Consider the following 13,583-nt stretch of genomic DNA (forward strand, 5'->3'; position numbering starts at 1 on the left):
GGCTAGGAGAAGTACTTCCACTTCTCACCAAGAGCTCCATGTAGGTATTGAACCTGCTCAGCACTGAGTTACATCTTCAATGAAAACACCAGCAAACCATTGGCAATTCAACCAAACAGCAACTCCTAAGACAAAAATAATCCATCAACTAATGTTCCTGATATTAGGCAAACACATTCTTTATTTAAAAATAGGTAGTTAAATATCTTAGAATAGAAGGTGCTGCTTAATCATCTTTTCTTTTTTCTTTTTTTTTTTTTTGTCGGTCATGGGGCTTGAACTCTGGGCCTGGGCGCTGTCCCTCAGCTCTTCAGCTCAAGCCGCGCGCTCTACCACTTGAGCTACAGCGCCACTTCTGGTTTTCTGGTGGTTTATTGGAGATAGGAGTCTCGTGGTCTTTCCTGCCCAGGCTGGCTTTGAACCGCGACCCTCAGATCTCAGCCTCCTGAGTAGCTAGGATTACAGGCGTGAGCCACCAGCGCCCGGCTTAATCATCTTTTCTTTCATTTTCTTTTCTTTCTTTTTTTTCCTTTGCTGGGGCATTGTATAATCAGCTCATGAAGCCAACAGCTCCTGACAGCCCCAACCTGGATTTGGGTAGCGGAGCTCAATGGCTTCCTTGGGAACACTGGGATTGGTAAACAGGGGCCTCATAGCCTCTTCCCCCACTTACTCTTAGGTCAGGGAGCTGAGAAGGAGCTTCAGTATTCAAGAAAGAACACTTAATATCAGATGCTGGTGGCTCACGCCTGTAATACTAGCTATTTAGGAGGCTAAGATCTGAGAATCAAATTTTGAAGCCATTCTGTATGCAAATGTCTGACTGTTATCTCCAGTTACCTAACAAAAGCTGGAAGTGGAACTGTGGCTCAAATGGTAGAGTGCCAGTCTTGTGCAAAAAAGCTAAGGGACAGACTGCTGGCCCTGAGTTTAAGCCCCAATACTGGCACCAAATAAAAAAATAGCCTGGGCTGGGAAGGTGGCTCAGTGGTAGAGTGCTTGCCTTACATGCATGAGGCCCTGGGTTCGATTCCTCAGCACCACATAAGCAAAAAGAAAAAAGCTGGAAGTGGTGCTGTGGCTCAAGTGGTAGAGTGCTAGCCTTGAGCTGAAGAGCTGAGGGACAGCGCCCAGGCCCAGAGTTCAGGCCCCACGACCGTACGCCCCCCCCCCCCCCCAAATAGCCTGCACCAGTGACTCATGCTATAATCCTAGCTACCCAGGAGGCTGCGATCTGAGGATCATAATTCAAAGCTAGCTCAAGCAAGTGAAAATTCTTCTCTCCAATTAACTACCAAGAGAAGTGGAGCTGTGGCTCAAGTGGTAGAGTACTAGCTTTGAACACAAAAGCTCAGGGACAGTGTCTAGGCCCTAAGTTCAAGCCCTAGGACCAGCATAAAAAAAAAAAAAGAACTCTTGAACCAGGACCACGTGAGAGTTGACTCTCACCCCTGGGGTAGGTATTCAGCACTTCCAGCCCCTGCGGGGTTGTCACTGCATCTCATTTCTCTTCCTATTTGGGTATTAGGTCTCCCTCCTGACTACCACACAGGCCCTGGCTGAAGCATAGAGTGACCAGTGCAGGCCCAGATGCAGATGTGCTACCTGTTGAAATGGTACCAGCAAAATGGGGATTGGATTTGAGGAAGGCAGCTCTGCTACTGCTGTCCCTGCTGAAGAGTTGGGAGCACTTCTGTCCAGAAGTGACAACAGCAATAGTGGAAGATGAAAGTTAGGGTTTGGGTTGGGACTTGCCAGCTGGAGGTACAGAGAACTATTTCACGAGTAGCTTAGACTTGTTTCACTAACCTTGGTGACATCCCAGGCAGCTCCATGCTAGAGTCCTAGAACTAGCTGTGCGCACTGGTCAAAGAACAACTATAGTAGGAAGTTGGGAAGGACAAATAAATAAGACAATGATGCTTCTACCCAAGACCCAAGAGAGCTTGAGCCAGTCCCCAGTCTCATATCTACCTCCTACAAAACATAAAACAGGATGGGGAAGGTGTGGTGGTTCCACCCTGTAATCCTAGGTACTTGGGAGGTAGGAATCAGGTTCTTGAAACTATTTCTATCAGTGTCTGCAGTGGTACATGCCTGTTATCACAGTGACAAGGGGGAGCATAAATAGGATCGCAGTCTAGGCTGTTCTGGACATAAAGTGAGTCTCTATCTCAAAAATAGCCAACACAGCTGGGCACCGGTGGCTTACACCTGTAATCCTAGTTACTCAGGAGGCTGAGATCTGAGGATCGTGGTTCAAAGGCAGCCTGGGCAGGAAAGTCTGTGAGACTCTTATCTCCCATAAACCACCAGGAAAAAAAAACAAAACAAAACTGGAAGTGGTGCTGTGGCTCAAGTGATAGAGTACTCACCTTGAACTGAAGAACTGAGGGATAGCGCCCCGGCCCAGAGTTCAAGCCCCACAAACAAAAACCAACCAACCAAACTGACAAACCAAAAAACCACATACAGCCAGGTGCCAGTGGCTCACACCTGTAATCCTAGCTATTCAGGAGACTGAGATCTGAGGATAATGGTTCTAAGCTAGCCCAGTTAAGAAAAGTCTGTGAGACTTATCTCCAATAAACTTAGAAAAAGCCAAAAGTGGCACTGTGGTTCAGGTGGTGGAGTGCTAGCCTTGAGCAAAAGGAGCTCAGGGACGGTACCCAGGCCCAGAGTTCAAGCCTCAGGACAGGCAAAGAAATAAAAATAAAAACACAAAAATGGGCTGATGGAGTGGCTTAGGTGGTAGAGCATCTGCCTAGCAAGCACCAGGCTCTGAGTTCAATCCGTAGTAACACAAAAAAAAAAGAAAAAGAAAAAAGATGAAACAGTTCTCTGAGACCCCATGTACTGTTACCCTTCAGCTCTTTTTGGTGTCGTGCTCCATTTCTAAGAAGCCCACCATCTTGCTTTTTTTTTTAATTTTTTTTATTTTTTGGCCTGGACACTGTCTCTGAGTTTTTTTTTTTTTACTCATAGCTAGTGCTCTACCACTTTGAGCCACAGCTCCACTTCTGGTTTTTAGGTGGCTAATTGGAGATAAGAGTGTCTGGGCTGGCTTTGAGCCTTGATCCTCATCCTCAGACCTCAGCCTCCTGCATAGCTAGGATTACAGGCAGGAGCCACCAGCACCCAGTGGACAGGAGGAGGGACTGCTTTGGCTCCCAGGGTGTGCTTAGTGGCACCTCAACCACCCAGCCTGCCATTAACTTAGCCCTATCAGGGTAGATGGGGCCTGAGTGTAGCCTGGCTCCTATAGACTCATTTCTTAGTGCTAAGCCATAGAGACCTGCCTCTGTACAAAAGCCAGGTGGGCAGGTGCTCTGAAATGGTTTCCTTGGTGGTCCCTGTTCTCTTTGGAATGTTCCATGTTGCCCCTACTGTAAATTTTACATGATTGACAGGAGAGAATTCTGTGGAGGTATCACCCATAGCACATGGGTGATGGTTTTTCGGTTGGGTTTTGTTTTTTTCTTTTTTTCATCCGACACAGCTTGTCATGCTTGCTTCTTTCTCCCAGGTTCATCCTGGCCGCCAACAGGGATGAATTCTACCACAGACCAGCCAAGTTGGCAGACTTCTGGGGGAGCAACAATGAGGTCCTCAGTGGTAAGTCTGCCCCTTAGCACCATCCCACCTGAACCCTACTTGGGCAGTACTAAATATGGCCTGCTTTCCGGTAAATGCTCTAGCACTTGAGTGTTCTTGGAGCTGTCTACCCAGTCCTGTTCCTATGGCTTCCCTTGCCATGCTGGGGTCACTTTACAAGATCCTAAACAGGGGTGCATATACATGTGTGTTTTCATATCTGCATTCATGCTTCTACTTAGATACCCATTTACTCCATGGATTGTGGGCTACATTTGAGGTGCAGAAGACTTGTATGAGGTATATTGTGTATTCCTAGAAATGTTGTCATTCATTAAACGTAGTTCTGGATGGAGATGAATTAGTAAGAGATGGATTGATCTATTTAGGTCTTCTGTTTAAGATTCATCAGGTGTGAGGCCAAGCATGGTGTCTCACACTTATAATTTCAAGTACTTAATAGAGATCAGGAGGATTGAGGTTTGAGACTAGCCTGGACAAAAAGTTCATGAGACCCTATCTTAATAAGCTTATCATGGTAGAATGTGCCTGTCATCCCAGCTACTCAGGAGACTATAAATAGAATTGAGATCCAGGCAAAAACTAGAGAGTTTACTTGAAAAATAAAGCAACAGGGATGGGAAGTGTGGCTTAAGTGGTAAAGCACCTGCCTAGTAAATGCTTCCTATTCAGAAGGAAAAGGAGAAGAGGAGGAGGAGGAAGAGATCAGTGGCAAGAGTTGTGTGCCCAATCTAGGGCTAATTATTGTCTATTTCTGAGGTGTTTGTGATCCTCAGTACCTACCCAGTGCCCCAGGGATTACAAGTTTCAATTTCCGTACACTTATGTGCTGATAGGATCCCTGGGTAAAGCTCTCTCCTCTCTTATCTCGAGTCTTTTTTTTTTTTGGGTCCGGTCGTGGGGCCTGAACTCTGGGCCTGGACACTGTCCTTCACCTCTTCAGCTCAAGGCTAGTGCTCTACCACTTGAGCCACAGCGCCACTTCCGGCTTTTTTCTTTTTGCTTATGTGGTGCTGAGGAATCGAAGCCAGGGCCTTGAGCATGCAAGGCAAGCACTCTACCACTGAGCCACCTTCCCTGCCCTTATCTTGAGTCTTATGAGTGCTGACTTCTTCAGTTTCTCTTGAACTCTCAGCCTCAGCATCCCTCAGGGTGCCTGGTCAGCTTCTGCCTGGGTCTCCCATTTTCCCTTGCTGCATCCTAAGGATTCTAACTGTGGAGCTCACCTTAATGCTTGCTTGCTTGCTTTGCTTGCTTGCTTGTTCCCTCCCTCCCTCCCTCCCTCCCACCCTCCCTCCCTCACTCTCTCTCTCTCTCTCCTTCCTTCCTTCCTTCCTTCCTTCCTTCCTTCCTTCCTTCCTTCCTTCCTTCCTTCCTTCCTTCCTTCTTCTTTCTTTCTTTCTTTCTTTCTTTCTTTCTTTCTTTCTTTCTTTCTTTCCCTCCCTTTTGCTTCCTTGCTTGCTTGCTTCTTTCCTTCCTTCGTTCCTTCGTTCCTTCCTTCCTTCCTTCCTTCTTTCCTTCCATCCGTCCGTCCTGGGGCTTGAACTCTGGGCCTGGGCACTGTCCCAGAGGTTCTTTTCCTCCACGCTAGAGCTCTACCACTTGAGTCATAGTGCCACTTCCGGCTTTTTCTGTTTTATGTGGTACTGAGGAATCAAACCCAGGGCTTAATGCATGCTAGGCAAGCACTCTATCACTGAGCCACATTCCCAGCCCTCACCTTAATACTTGTTTCTCAGATCTTGGATCTTAAACTCTGTTTTCTCACAGTTTTGTTTCTTTTCTTTTTTTTCTTTTTTTTGGTCAGTCATGGATCTTGTACTCAGGGTCTGCGCGCTGTCCTTAAGCTTTTATGCTCAAAGCTAGCACTCTACCACTTTGAGCCACAGCTCTACTTCTGGTTTTTAGGTGGTTATTTAGAGATAAGAGTCACATTGGGGCTGGGAAGGTAGCTCAGTGGTAGAGTGCCTGCCCTGCATGCATGAGGCCCTGGGTTTGATTCCTCAGCACCACATAAGCAGAAAAAAAAAGCCAGAAGTGGCACTGTGGCTTAAGTGGTAGGGCACTAGCCTTGAGCTGAAGAACTGAGGGATAGTGCCCAGGCCCAGAGTTCAGGCCCACGACCAGAACCCCCCACCCCAAAAAAAAAAAAAAAAAGAGTCACATGGCTTTTCCTTCCCCAAACTGGCTTTGAGTCGTAATCCTCCAATCTCATCCTCTTGAGTAGCTAAGAATACAGGCGTGAGCTACCTGCTCCCAGCTTCCCCTAGTTTATCTTGGTGGTTTTATACAAGAGGGAAAGTCTAGATATTGTTACTTGGCTAGATAGTAAAGGCTCATCATTCATTTTTGAAGTTATTGATTCATAGGATTTGTTTATGCATTCCAGATGAGTTCTTTATTGGATAAATTAACTGCCTACACATTTCCTTATTGATATCTTTTGGTGACCAGAATATTTTTAATTGAACCAATTGCAGTTTTTCTACTTTTATCATTTATGCTTTCTGTGTCTTACTCAAAAAGCCTTTACCTCTGCTAAGGTAATAACTATTTTTCTCTGTTGAAGCATTTTGATTTGGGGGAGTGTCTTACGATTTCACTCAAATTAATTTTTTTTTTTTTTTTTTGCTGGTTGTGAGCCCTGAACTCTGGGCTTGGGCGCTGTCCCTCAGCTCTTCAGCTCAAGGCTAGCACTCTACCACTTGAGCCACAGTGCTACTTCTGGCTTTTTCTGCTTGTGTGATGCTGAGGAATTGAACCCAGGGCCTCAGGCATGCTAGGCAAGCACTCTACCATTTAGCCACAGTCCCAGCTCTGAGCTTTTTTTTTTCTTGCTCAAGGCTAGCATTCTACCATTTTGAGCCACAGCTCCACTTCCAGTTTTCTGGTGGTTATTTGGAAATACGAGTCTCATGGACTGGCTTTGAACAGAGATTGTTGAATCTCAACTTCCCAAGTAGCTAGGATGACAGGCATAAGCCAACAGTGACCAGTGAGAACCTGTCTAAAACAAAGAAACAAATTACCCTTTTTAGCCAGAAGTAGCTGGGTGGAGTTCCTAAGAGAGGCTATGGCTATCTCCCAGCCCCCAACACTCCTAAATGTATGGTATGTTCTGTAGAAGCCATATGTGGACCACTGGGTTTCATGGCCTCCTGTTGGCATTGGATAGGCATGGTTGGTGCTTGTGTTGTCTTGTGAGGTGGGAATATCCCCTGCATGCCTTGTTGTACCCCAGGGACTGCCTTGCATTGAGGAATTGGAGCCCCTGTCTCTGCTAAGCAAGCTGTATATCCTTGTGTCCTATGGAGAACACCATTCTCCCAAGGGATGGGATGGGGATGGGAATCACAGCAAGTATAGAACCCATCATATGTTGGTAACTCTGTCTCTTACTACAGGGCTTGACATGGAAGAAGGCAAGGAAGGAGGCACATGGTTAGGTATCAGCATGAGGGGGAAGCTGGGAGCCCTCACCAACTACTTGCAGCCACAGCAGAACCGTGAAGCTCGTGGTAGAGGTATGAGGCGAAGTAGGGGCACAGTAGAGGGGCAGGAACAGTAAGCCTCCAGCCATGGCTTTTGCTGGTACATCCCATCCTTCTTCAACTGCCTCAGGGGCATATGGCAGAGCAAAGAACAGTCAGAAGGGAGCTATAAGCTTGGTACTCCCAGAGTGACATTCCTGACTGCTGGGTTATTGTCCCCTGCAGATCCTTTTTTTTTTTTAATGCCAGTCCTAGGTCTCAAACTTGGCCTTGGTATTGACTCTGAGCCTTTTTACTCAAGGCTAGCACTCTTATCACTTTGAGCCACAGGTTCACTTCAGGCTTTTTAGTGGTTAATTGGAGATAAGAATTTCATACAGTTTCCTGCCCTGGTTGGCTGTCAACCTTGATCCTCAAGTCTCAGCTTCCTGAGTCGCTAGGATTACAGGTATGTGGCTCCCAGCCCCAGCCTATCCTGAAAGGGACAGCTCTGTAAACACATACTGTCCCACCATTTTTTTTTTTTTTGGATAGTACTAGGGCTTGAAGTCAAAGGTCTATGCTTACTTGCTAGGTAAACACTCTATTACTTGCGCCATGCCCCCATTCCTACCCCTGCTAAAATTTTCTTTTTTTCCTTTTCTGAATTTTTTTCTCATGTTGGATTTCCACATAGAAGTATAATGGAGGGTGTTGGTTTGCTTATTTTTGCCATGCTGGGGATTGAACCCAGGGCCTCAAGCGTTCCAGACAAACAGTACCACTAAACTATACCTTCTACCTGGAAAGAAATAGGTAAACCAAAAAGAAAGAAAGATACTCAGGAGGCTGACATCTTAGGATCTTGGCTCAAAGCCACCCCATGCAGACAAATCTGAGAGATTTACCTCCAGTTAAACACCATAAAGCTAGAAATGGAGATATGGCTCAAGTGGTAGAGTACCAGCCTTGAATGAAAAAGCTAAGCAAGAACTTGAGGCCCTCAGTTCAAGCCCCAGTAGCAGAACAAAAAAAAAAAAGGGAAAAAAGAATAAGGGAAGGGGAAAAAGAGAAAGAGAAAGGAAGAATTCTTAATGTTATCCTCCATCATGGTCTATGAATTGGTCAATGAAGTGTGATTGACTCAGATGTGGGGTCTCCAATGGGACTTCTCTTCTTTCTGTATTGTCCCTAGGAGCCCCACTCCATTCTTCCCATGGAGAGAGGGAGTAGGGTGGGGGAGAGAGAGAGAGAAAGAGAGAGAGAAAGAGTTTTCTGTTTTTAGTCATTCGTGTGTGTGCCTTGCCCTCAGGTAAACTTGTATCCCACTTTCTGACTGCTGACATGGATAGCTTGTCCTACCTGAAGAAGGTCTCTGCTGAAGGTCACCTATACAATGGATTCAACCTCATAGCAGCTGACTTAAGGTGGGTCTGCCAGGAGGTGGATGGCTGCCCTAGTCGGCACTGCCTTGAGGGCCAGGTCTCCATCTCATTGACAAGCAGAACTCTACCCGTCCAATCACTGATCAGTCAGGTGTCCATTCCCTTCCTGTCCTGGAGTTCTGTAAAACAGCCTGGGGAAGCTCTGACAAAAATGTGCTCCCAGGTGACTTATTTTGTGTGTGTGTATATCGGTCATGGGGCTTGAACTCAGAACCTGGGCACTGTCCTTAAGCTTTTGTGGTCAAGGCTAGTGCTCTACCCTTTGAGCTACAGCTCCACTTACTGTTTTTTGGTGGTTAATTGAAGTCTCATGGAATTTCCTGCCTGGGCTGACTTTGAACCATGATCCTGATCCTCAGATCTCAGTCTCCTGAGTAGCTAAGATTACAGGCATGAGCCACCAATACCCAGCTGGATGGACTTTTTTCTATTTTTTTTGGTGGTCCTGGGGCTTGAACTCAGGGCCTGAGTGCTGTCCCTGAGCCTCTTTGTGTGTAAGGCTAGCACCCTACCATTTGAACCAGAGCACTACATCTGGCTTTTTCTGAGTAGTTTATTGGCAATAAGAGTCTCATGGAGTTTCCTGCCCAGGCTGGCTTCAAATCCTGCTACTCAGATTTCAGCCTACTGAATAGCTAGGATTTTAGGTGTGAACAACTAACACCCAGCTCTAGGTGACTCCTATTAACAAGATGTAGCCACAGGAACTGCAGAGGTGTTTTTTGTTGTTGCTTGTTTTGGTTTTGCCAGTTCTGGAGCCTGAACTCAGGGCCTAGCCACTGTCCCTGAGCTGCTGCTTCTTTTTTTTTTTTTGGGGGGGGGGGTCCAGTTGTGGGGCCTGAACTCTGGGCCTGGGCACTGTCCTTCAGCTCTTCAGCTCAAGGCTAGTGCTCTACCACTTGAGCCACAGCACCACTTCAGGCTTTTTTCTTTTTGCTTATGTGGTGCTGAGGAATCGAACCCAGGGCCTCAGAGGCATGCAAGGCAAGCACTCTACCACTGAGCCACCTTCCCAGCCCCCCCTGAGCTTCTTTTGCTCAAGGTTGACATACCATCACTTAAGCCAAAGTGCAACTTTGACCTTTTTCTGTTTATATGGTACTGAGAAATCGAAACCAGGGCTTCATGTATGCTAGGCAAACACTCTGCCACAAAGACACATTCCCAGCCCACAGCAGAGGTTTTGTATATTTGTTTGGCCTTTCAGTGAGGTGAGCATCTGCCTTTCCTCCTGTCCTCCTCACTTCTGGCTCCCTGTCCTTCCACTAATACTCAGAAGAGAGTAACTGCTCCTAGCCCATGGTCTTTCTCCCCAATGTACAAGAGAGAGGCAGGCAGTTTGTTCCCTTCAGGTAGCCCAAGTGCATGCATCTATCTTGGACATAAGGGCTGTTCCATGGGCCTCTGGGCCTGCAAACCTCAGGTCCACTGCGCCTTGAGCATCCATTGTGTCTGTCCCACCCATGTACTACATGAAGAGATTTCCTTACTGTGAAAACTGAGTGAGTGATTGTGTCCCACAAGAGGAAGACCTAGGGCTAGAGCTGTCAACAACATTGGCTCTCTGGAGGCCAGATCACTACTCTCTAGATTTGGACCACTGTGAACCACCAGTAGTTTCTGTATGTCTGTCCCAGGCCTAGCTGCAGGGGACTGGACCAGCAGTTGTGATGCTGGTGGGGCTGGGTGCTTAGTAGCCATGTTGGAGTGGCTGGGGGGTTGCATAGGCAAGTATGGACAGGCAGCTTCTGAAGTTTGGCTTCTGGGAGATCTGAGCAGCTCTTCTGACTCCTGGAGCCTGTAAGGGCAGATGCAGACAGTGGCCAGAATATCCCACAAGTCAGGGCAGCTGATGGCAGAGATGAGCAGGAGGGCAGTGGCTGTACCTGTGAAGAAACCAGCTTTGCCATAGGGTCTTTCTCATGCTGCTGCTTCTTAGGCTGGTGAGCTAGGAATATACCTGTGATGCTGGAAAGGATCCAGAGTTCTGGACCCAGCCTTTCAGTCCCCCAGCCAGCTAAAGTGTTCTTGTTTTGTGCTTGCCACCAGCTAGGGCTCAGAAACAGAGCTATGAGATCCGTGAGCAGCACTGGGCATAGGATGCCTGTAGCTCCCATTTGACCTTCTCTCTCTCCTATCCACAGCACAACAAAAGGAGATGTTGTTTGCTACTATGGAAACCGGGGAGACCCAGAGCCCATTGTCCTAACACCAGGTGAGCCTGCTCTAGAAACCCAACAGGGTCGTGCTGCTAATATGTAGGGGATATACAGAGTACTTTTCAGAGACCAGGCCCCTATTGCATTGTTCTCCTGAGACTGTACTTTTTAGCCATTGTATGTCTTTGGCGGTTTGTATAGGACTGGGGCCTGGAGCTGCCCACAAGAGAGTTCCACATGCTCCCTCTTCTTCCTATGAGCTTTTCCTACAGAGTAAGACTCTAACCTGCTCTGAACTCCCTGACTTAGTCCTACTACCCGACTTTGCAGCCCTGTCTTTGCCTTCCTTTCTTTGTGTCTTTGGGGCTGTCACCACCTGGGGCTGGAGCTGTTCCTTGGACTTGCTTCCCAACACACATATACACCACACTCCAGCTCTCATAAATGTGTGTCTCTTGCACACTGGCCCATGTCCATGGGGATTTGCTTCCTCATTCCCTTTGCACCCAAGAACGATCTGCCTTGGATCTTTTTTCCTTCTTTCTTTTTTTTGGTTGGACGTGGGGCTTGAACTCTGGGCTTGGGCGCTGTCCCTGCGCTCTTCAGCTCAAGGCGAGCGCTCTACCGCTTGAGCCACAGTGCCATTTCCGGTTTTCTAGTGGTTTGTTGGAGATAAGAATCTCACGGACTTTCCTGCCCGGGCTGGCTTTGAACCATGATCCTCAGATCTCAGCCTCCTGAGTAGCTAGGATTACAGGCGTGAGTCACTGGCTCCTGGCTTTTTTCCCTTCTTGCTACACCTTTGCCCAGGCTGTGCCTTCTGCAGGTGGGCTCTGCTGTCCCCTCTGTCCTCCCCAACTCACTGCACTGGCCAATCTTCACTGGTGGTGTCTTGGGAATGTGAACCTCAGAACACTGGCTCTGGTCCTTGCCTGAGCTGGCATTGATCATAGATCCTTATGTCTCAGCCTCCTGAGTAACTAGATGCTCAGCATAATAATGGCTTTATTGAGCTAGGACTTACATGCTGTATAATACACCCATATTCAGTTGGTTTTAGTGTGTGCACAATGTTGTATAGCCATCACCACTTTCTTATTCCGGAACCTTGTCATCATCTGCCAAAGGACTCCAAACCCTAGAGCACATGTTCCCATTTCTCTTTCCTCCTTAACACCTGGCAACCTGACTCTGTCTCTATGGATTTGCCAATTGTGAACATGTCACACAAAAGGAATCATACTGTGATCTTAGAAACTGACTTTTGACCTCTTTCAGTTAGCTTAATGTCTTCAAGATTCATCAATCAATATTTTCTTTTTATGCCATAGGGGATATACATTTTGTTTTTGTTCATCTATTAATGGGTACTTTGTGTGTGTGTGTGGGTGGGTGTGCGTACAGGAACGCAAGTGCACTAATCCTGGGGCTTGAATTCAGGGCCTGAGTGCTGTCTTTCAGCTTCTTTTGTACAAGCCTGGTGTCATTCTACCATTTGAGCCACAGCTTTTTGGTGGTAATTGGAGTCTCATGGACTTAACTACCCAGACTGCCTTCGAACTGTGATCCTAAGATCTCTGCCTCCCAAGTAACTAGGATTACAGGTGTGACTCACTGAGCCCAGCTGATGTACACCTTTGACTACTGTGAATAATTCTTTTTTTTTAATAAGTTTTTTTATTGTGAAAATACTGTACAGAGGGGTTACAATCACATGAGCAAGGTAATTTCTTATCAAGCATTGTTGCCTCCTTCTTTGTTTTTCCCCTACCATCCCTTCCCTCCCATCTCTACAACTACATTCCTCCTCCCCCCACCCCCCCTATAAATAATTCTTGTGTGAAGCTATTACAAGTTTTTTGGGTTTTTTTTTTTTTTTTTTTGGTCAGTTGTGGGGCTTGAACTCAGGGCCTAGGTGCTGTCCCTGAGCTTTTTCACTCAAACCTACTGCTCTACCACTTTGAGCCTCAGCTCCATTTTCAATTTTCTGGTGGTTAATTGGATATGAGGGTCTCTTAGACTTTCCTACCCAGGCCGGCTTCAAACTGCAATTCTCAGATATAAGCCTCCTGAGTAGTAGCCTGCTTCGTTACAAGTTTTTATGTACTGATTTTCATATACCTAGGAGTCAAGTTGATGGATTAGTGGATTTTTTTTTTCTTTTTTTTTTTTTTTTTTTTGGGTCCAGTCGTGGGGCCTGAGCTCTGGGCCTGGGCGCTGTCCCTCAGCTCTTCAGCTCAAGGCTAGCGCTCTACCACTTGAGCCACAGTGCCACTTCCGGCTTTTTTTTTTCTGCTTATGTGGTGCTGAAGAATCGAACCCAGGGCCTCATGCATGCAAGGCAAGCGCTCTACCACTGAGCCACCTTCCCAGCCCCGATTTTTTTTTTCTTGTAAGCAGTACTAGGATTTACCAGACACTTAGGTCACTTCCCTAAAGTCATTTTTGCTTTAGTATTTTTTTAGATAGGGCCTCATGCTTTCACCTAAGCAGGCTTCAGACCCTGATCTTCTTGTGCCTCTTTTTTTTTTTTTGAATTTATTTATTTTTATTTTTTGGGTCCGGTTGTGGGGCCTGAACTCTGGGCCTGGGCACTGTCCCTCAGCTCTTCAGCTCAAGGCTAGTGCTCTACCACTTGAGCCACAGCACCACTTCCGGCTTTTTTTTTTTTCTGCTTATGTGGTGCTGAGGAATTGCACCCAGGGCCTCATGCATGCAAGGCAAGTGCTCTACCACTGAGCCACCTTCCCAGCCCCTTCTTGTGCCTCTTGAGTGGCTATAATTACAGGCATGTATTACTGTGCCTGGCTGACTTTTTGAGATAGATATCATCATCTTTTTTTGCCCTAGCTGGCCTTGACCCACAATCCTCTCCATTTCCATCTCCCTAGTAA

At 46.9% G+C, this 13,583-nt stretch overlaps 1 protein-coding gene across 6 annotated transcripts in view; it reads left to right on the forward strand.

The window, feature by feature from the left end:
• Tango2 (transport and golgi organization 2 homolog) overlaps positions 1-13,583 on the forward strand; it is a 39,132-nt gene that overhangs the window by 20,689 nt on the left and 4,860 nt on the right. For 5 of the 6 annotated variants that reach the window (XM_042666279.1, XM_042666282.1, XM_042666283.1 and 2 more), the window contains exons 3-6: positions 3,527-3,615; positions 7,020-7,139; positions 8,398-8,512; positions 10,675-10,745. In XM_042666279.1, the coding sequence (XP_042522213.1) occupies positions 3,527-3,615; positions 7,020-7,139; positions 8,398-8,512; positions 10,675-10,745 (395 nt within the window). The remainder of the gene's footprint in view (positions 1-3,526; positions 3,616-7,019; positions 7,140-8,397; positions 8,513-10,674; positions 10,746-13,583) is intronic. The other variant, XM_042666281.1, reaches the window with a different exon arrangement.

This window comes from Dipodomys spectabilis, unplaced genomic scaffold (genome assembly GCF_019054845.1).
Source record: "Dipodomys spectabilis isolate Male_0828 unplaced genomic scaffold, ASM1905484v1 ptg000363l, whole genome shotgun sequence".
In the NCBI taxonomy this organism is placed as follows: Eukaryota; Metazoa; Chordata; class Mammalia; order Rodentia; family Heteromyidae; genus Dipodomys; species Dipodomys spectabilis.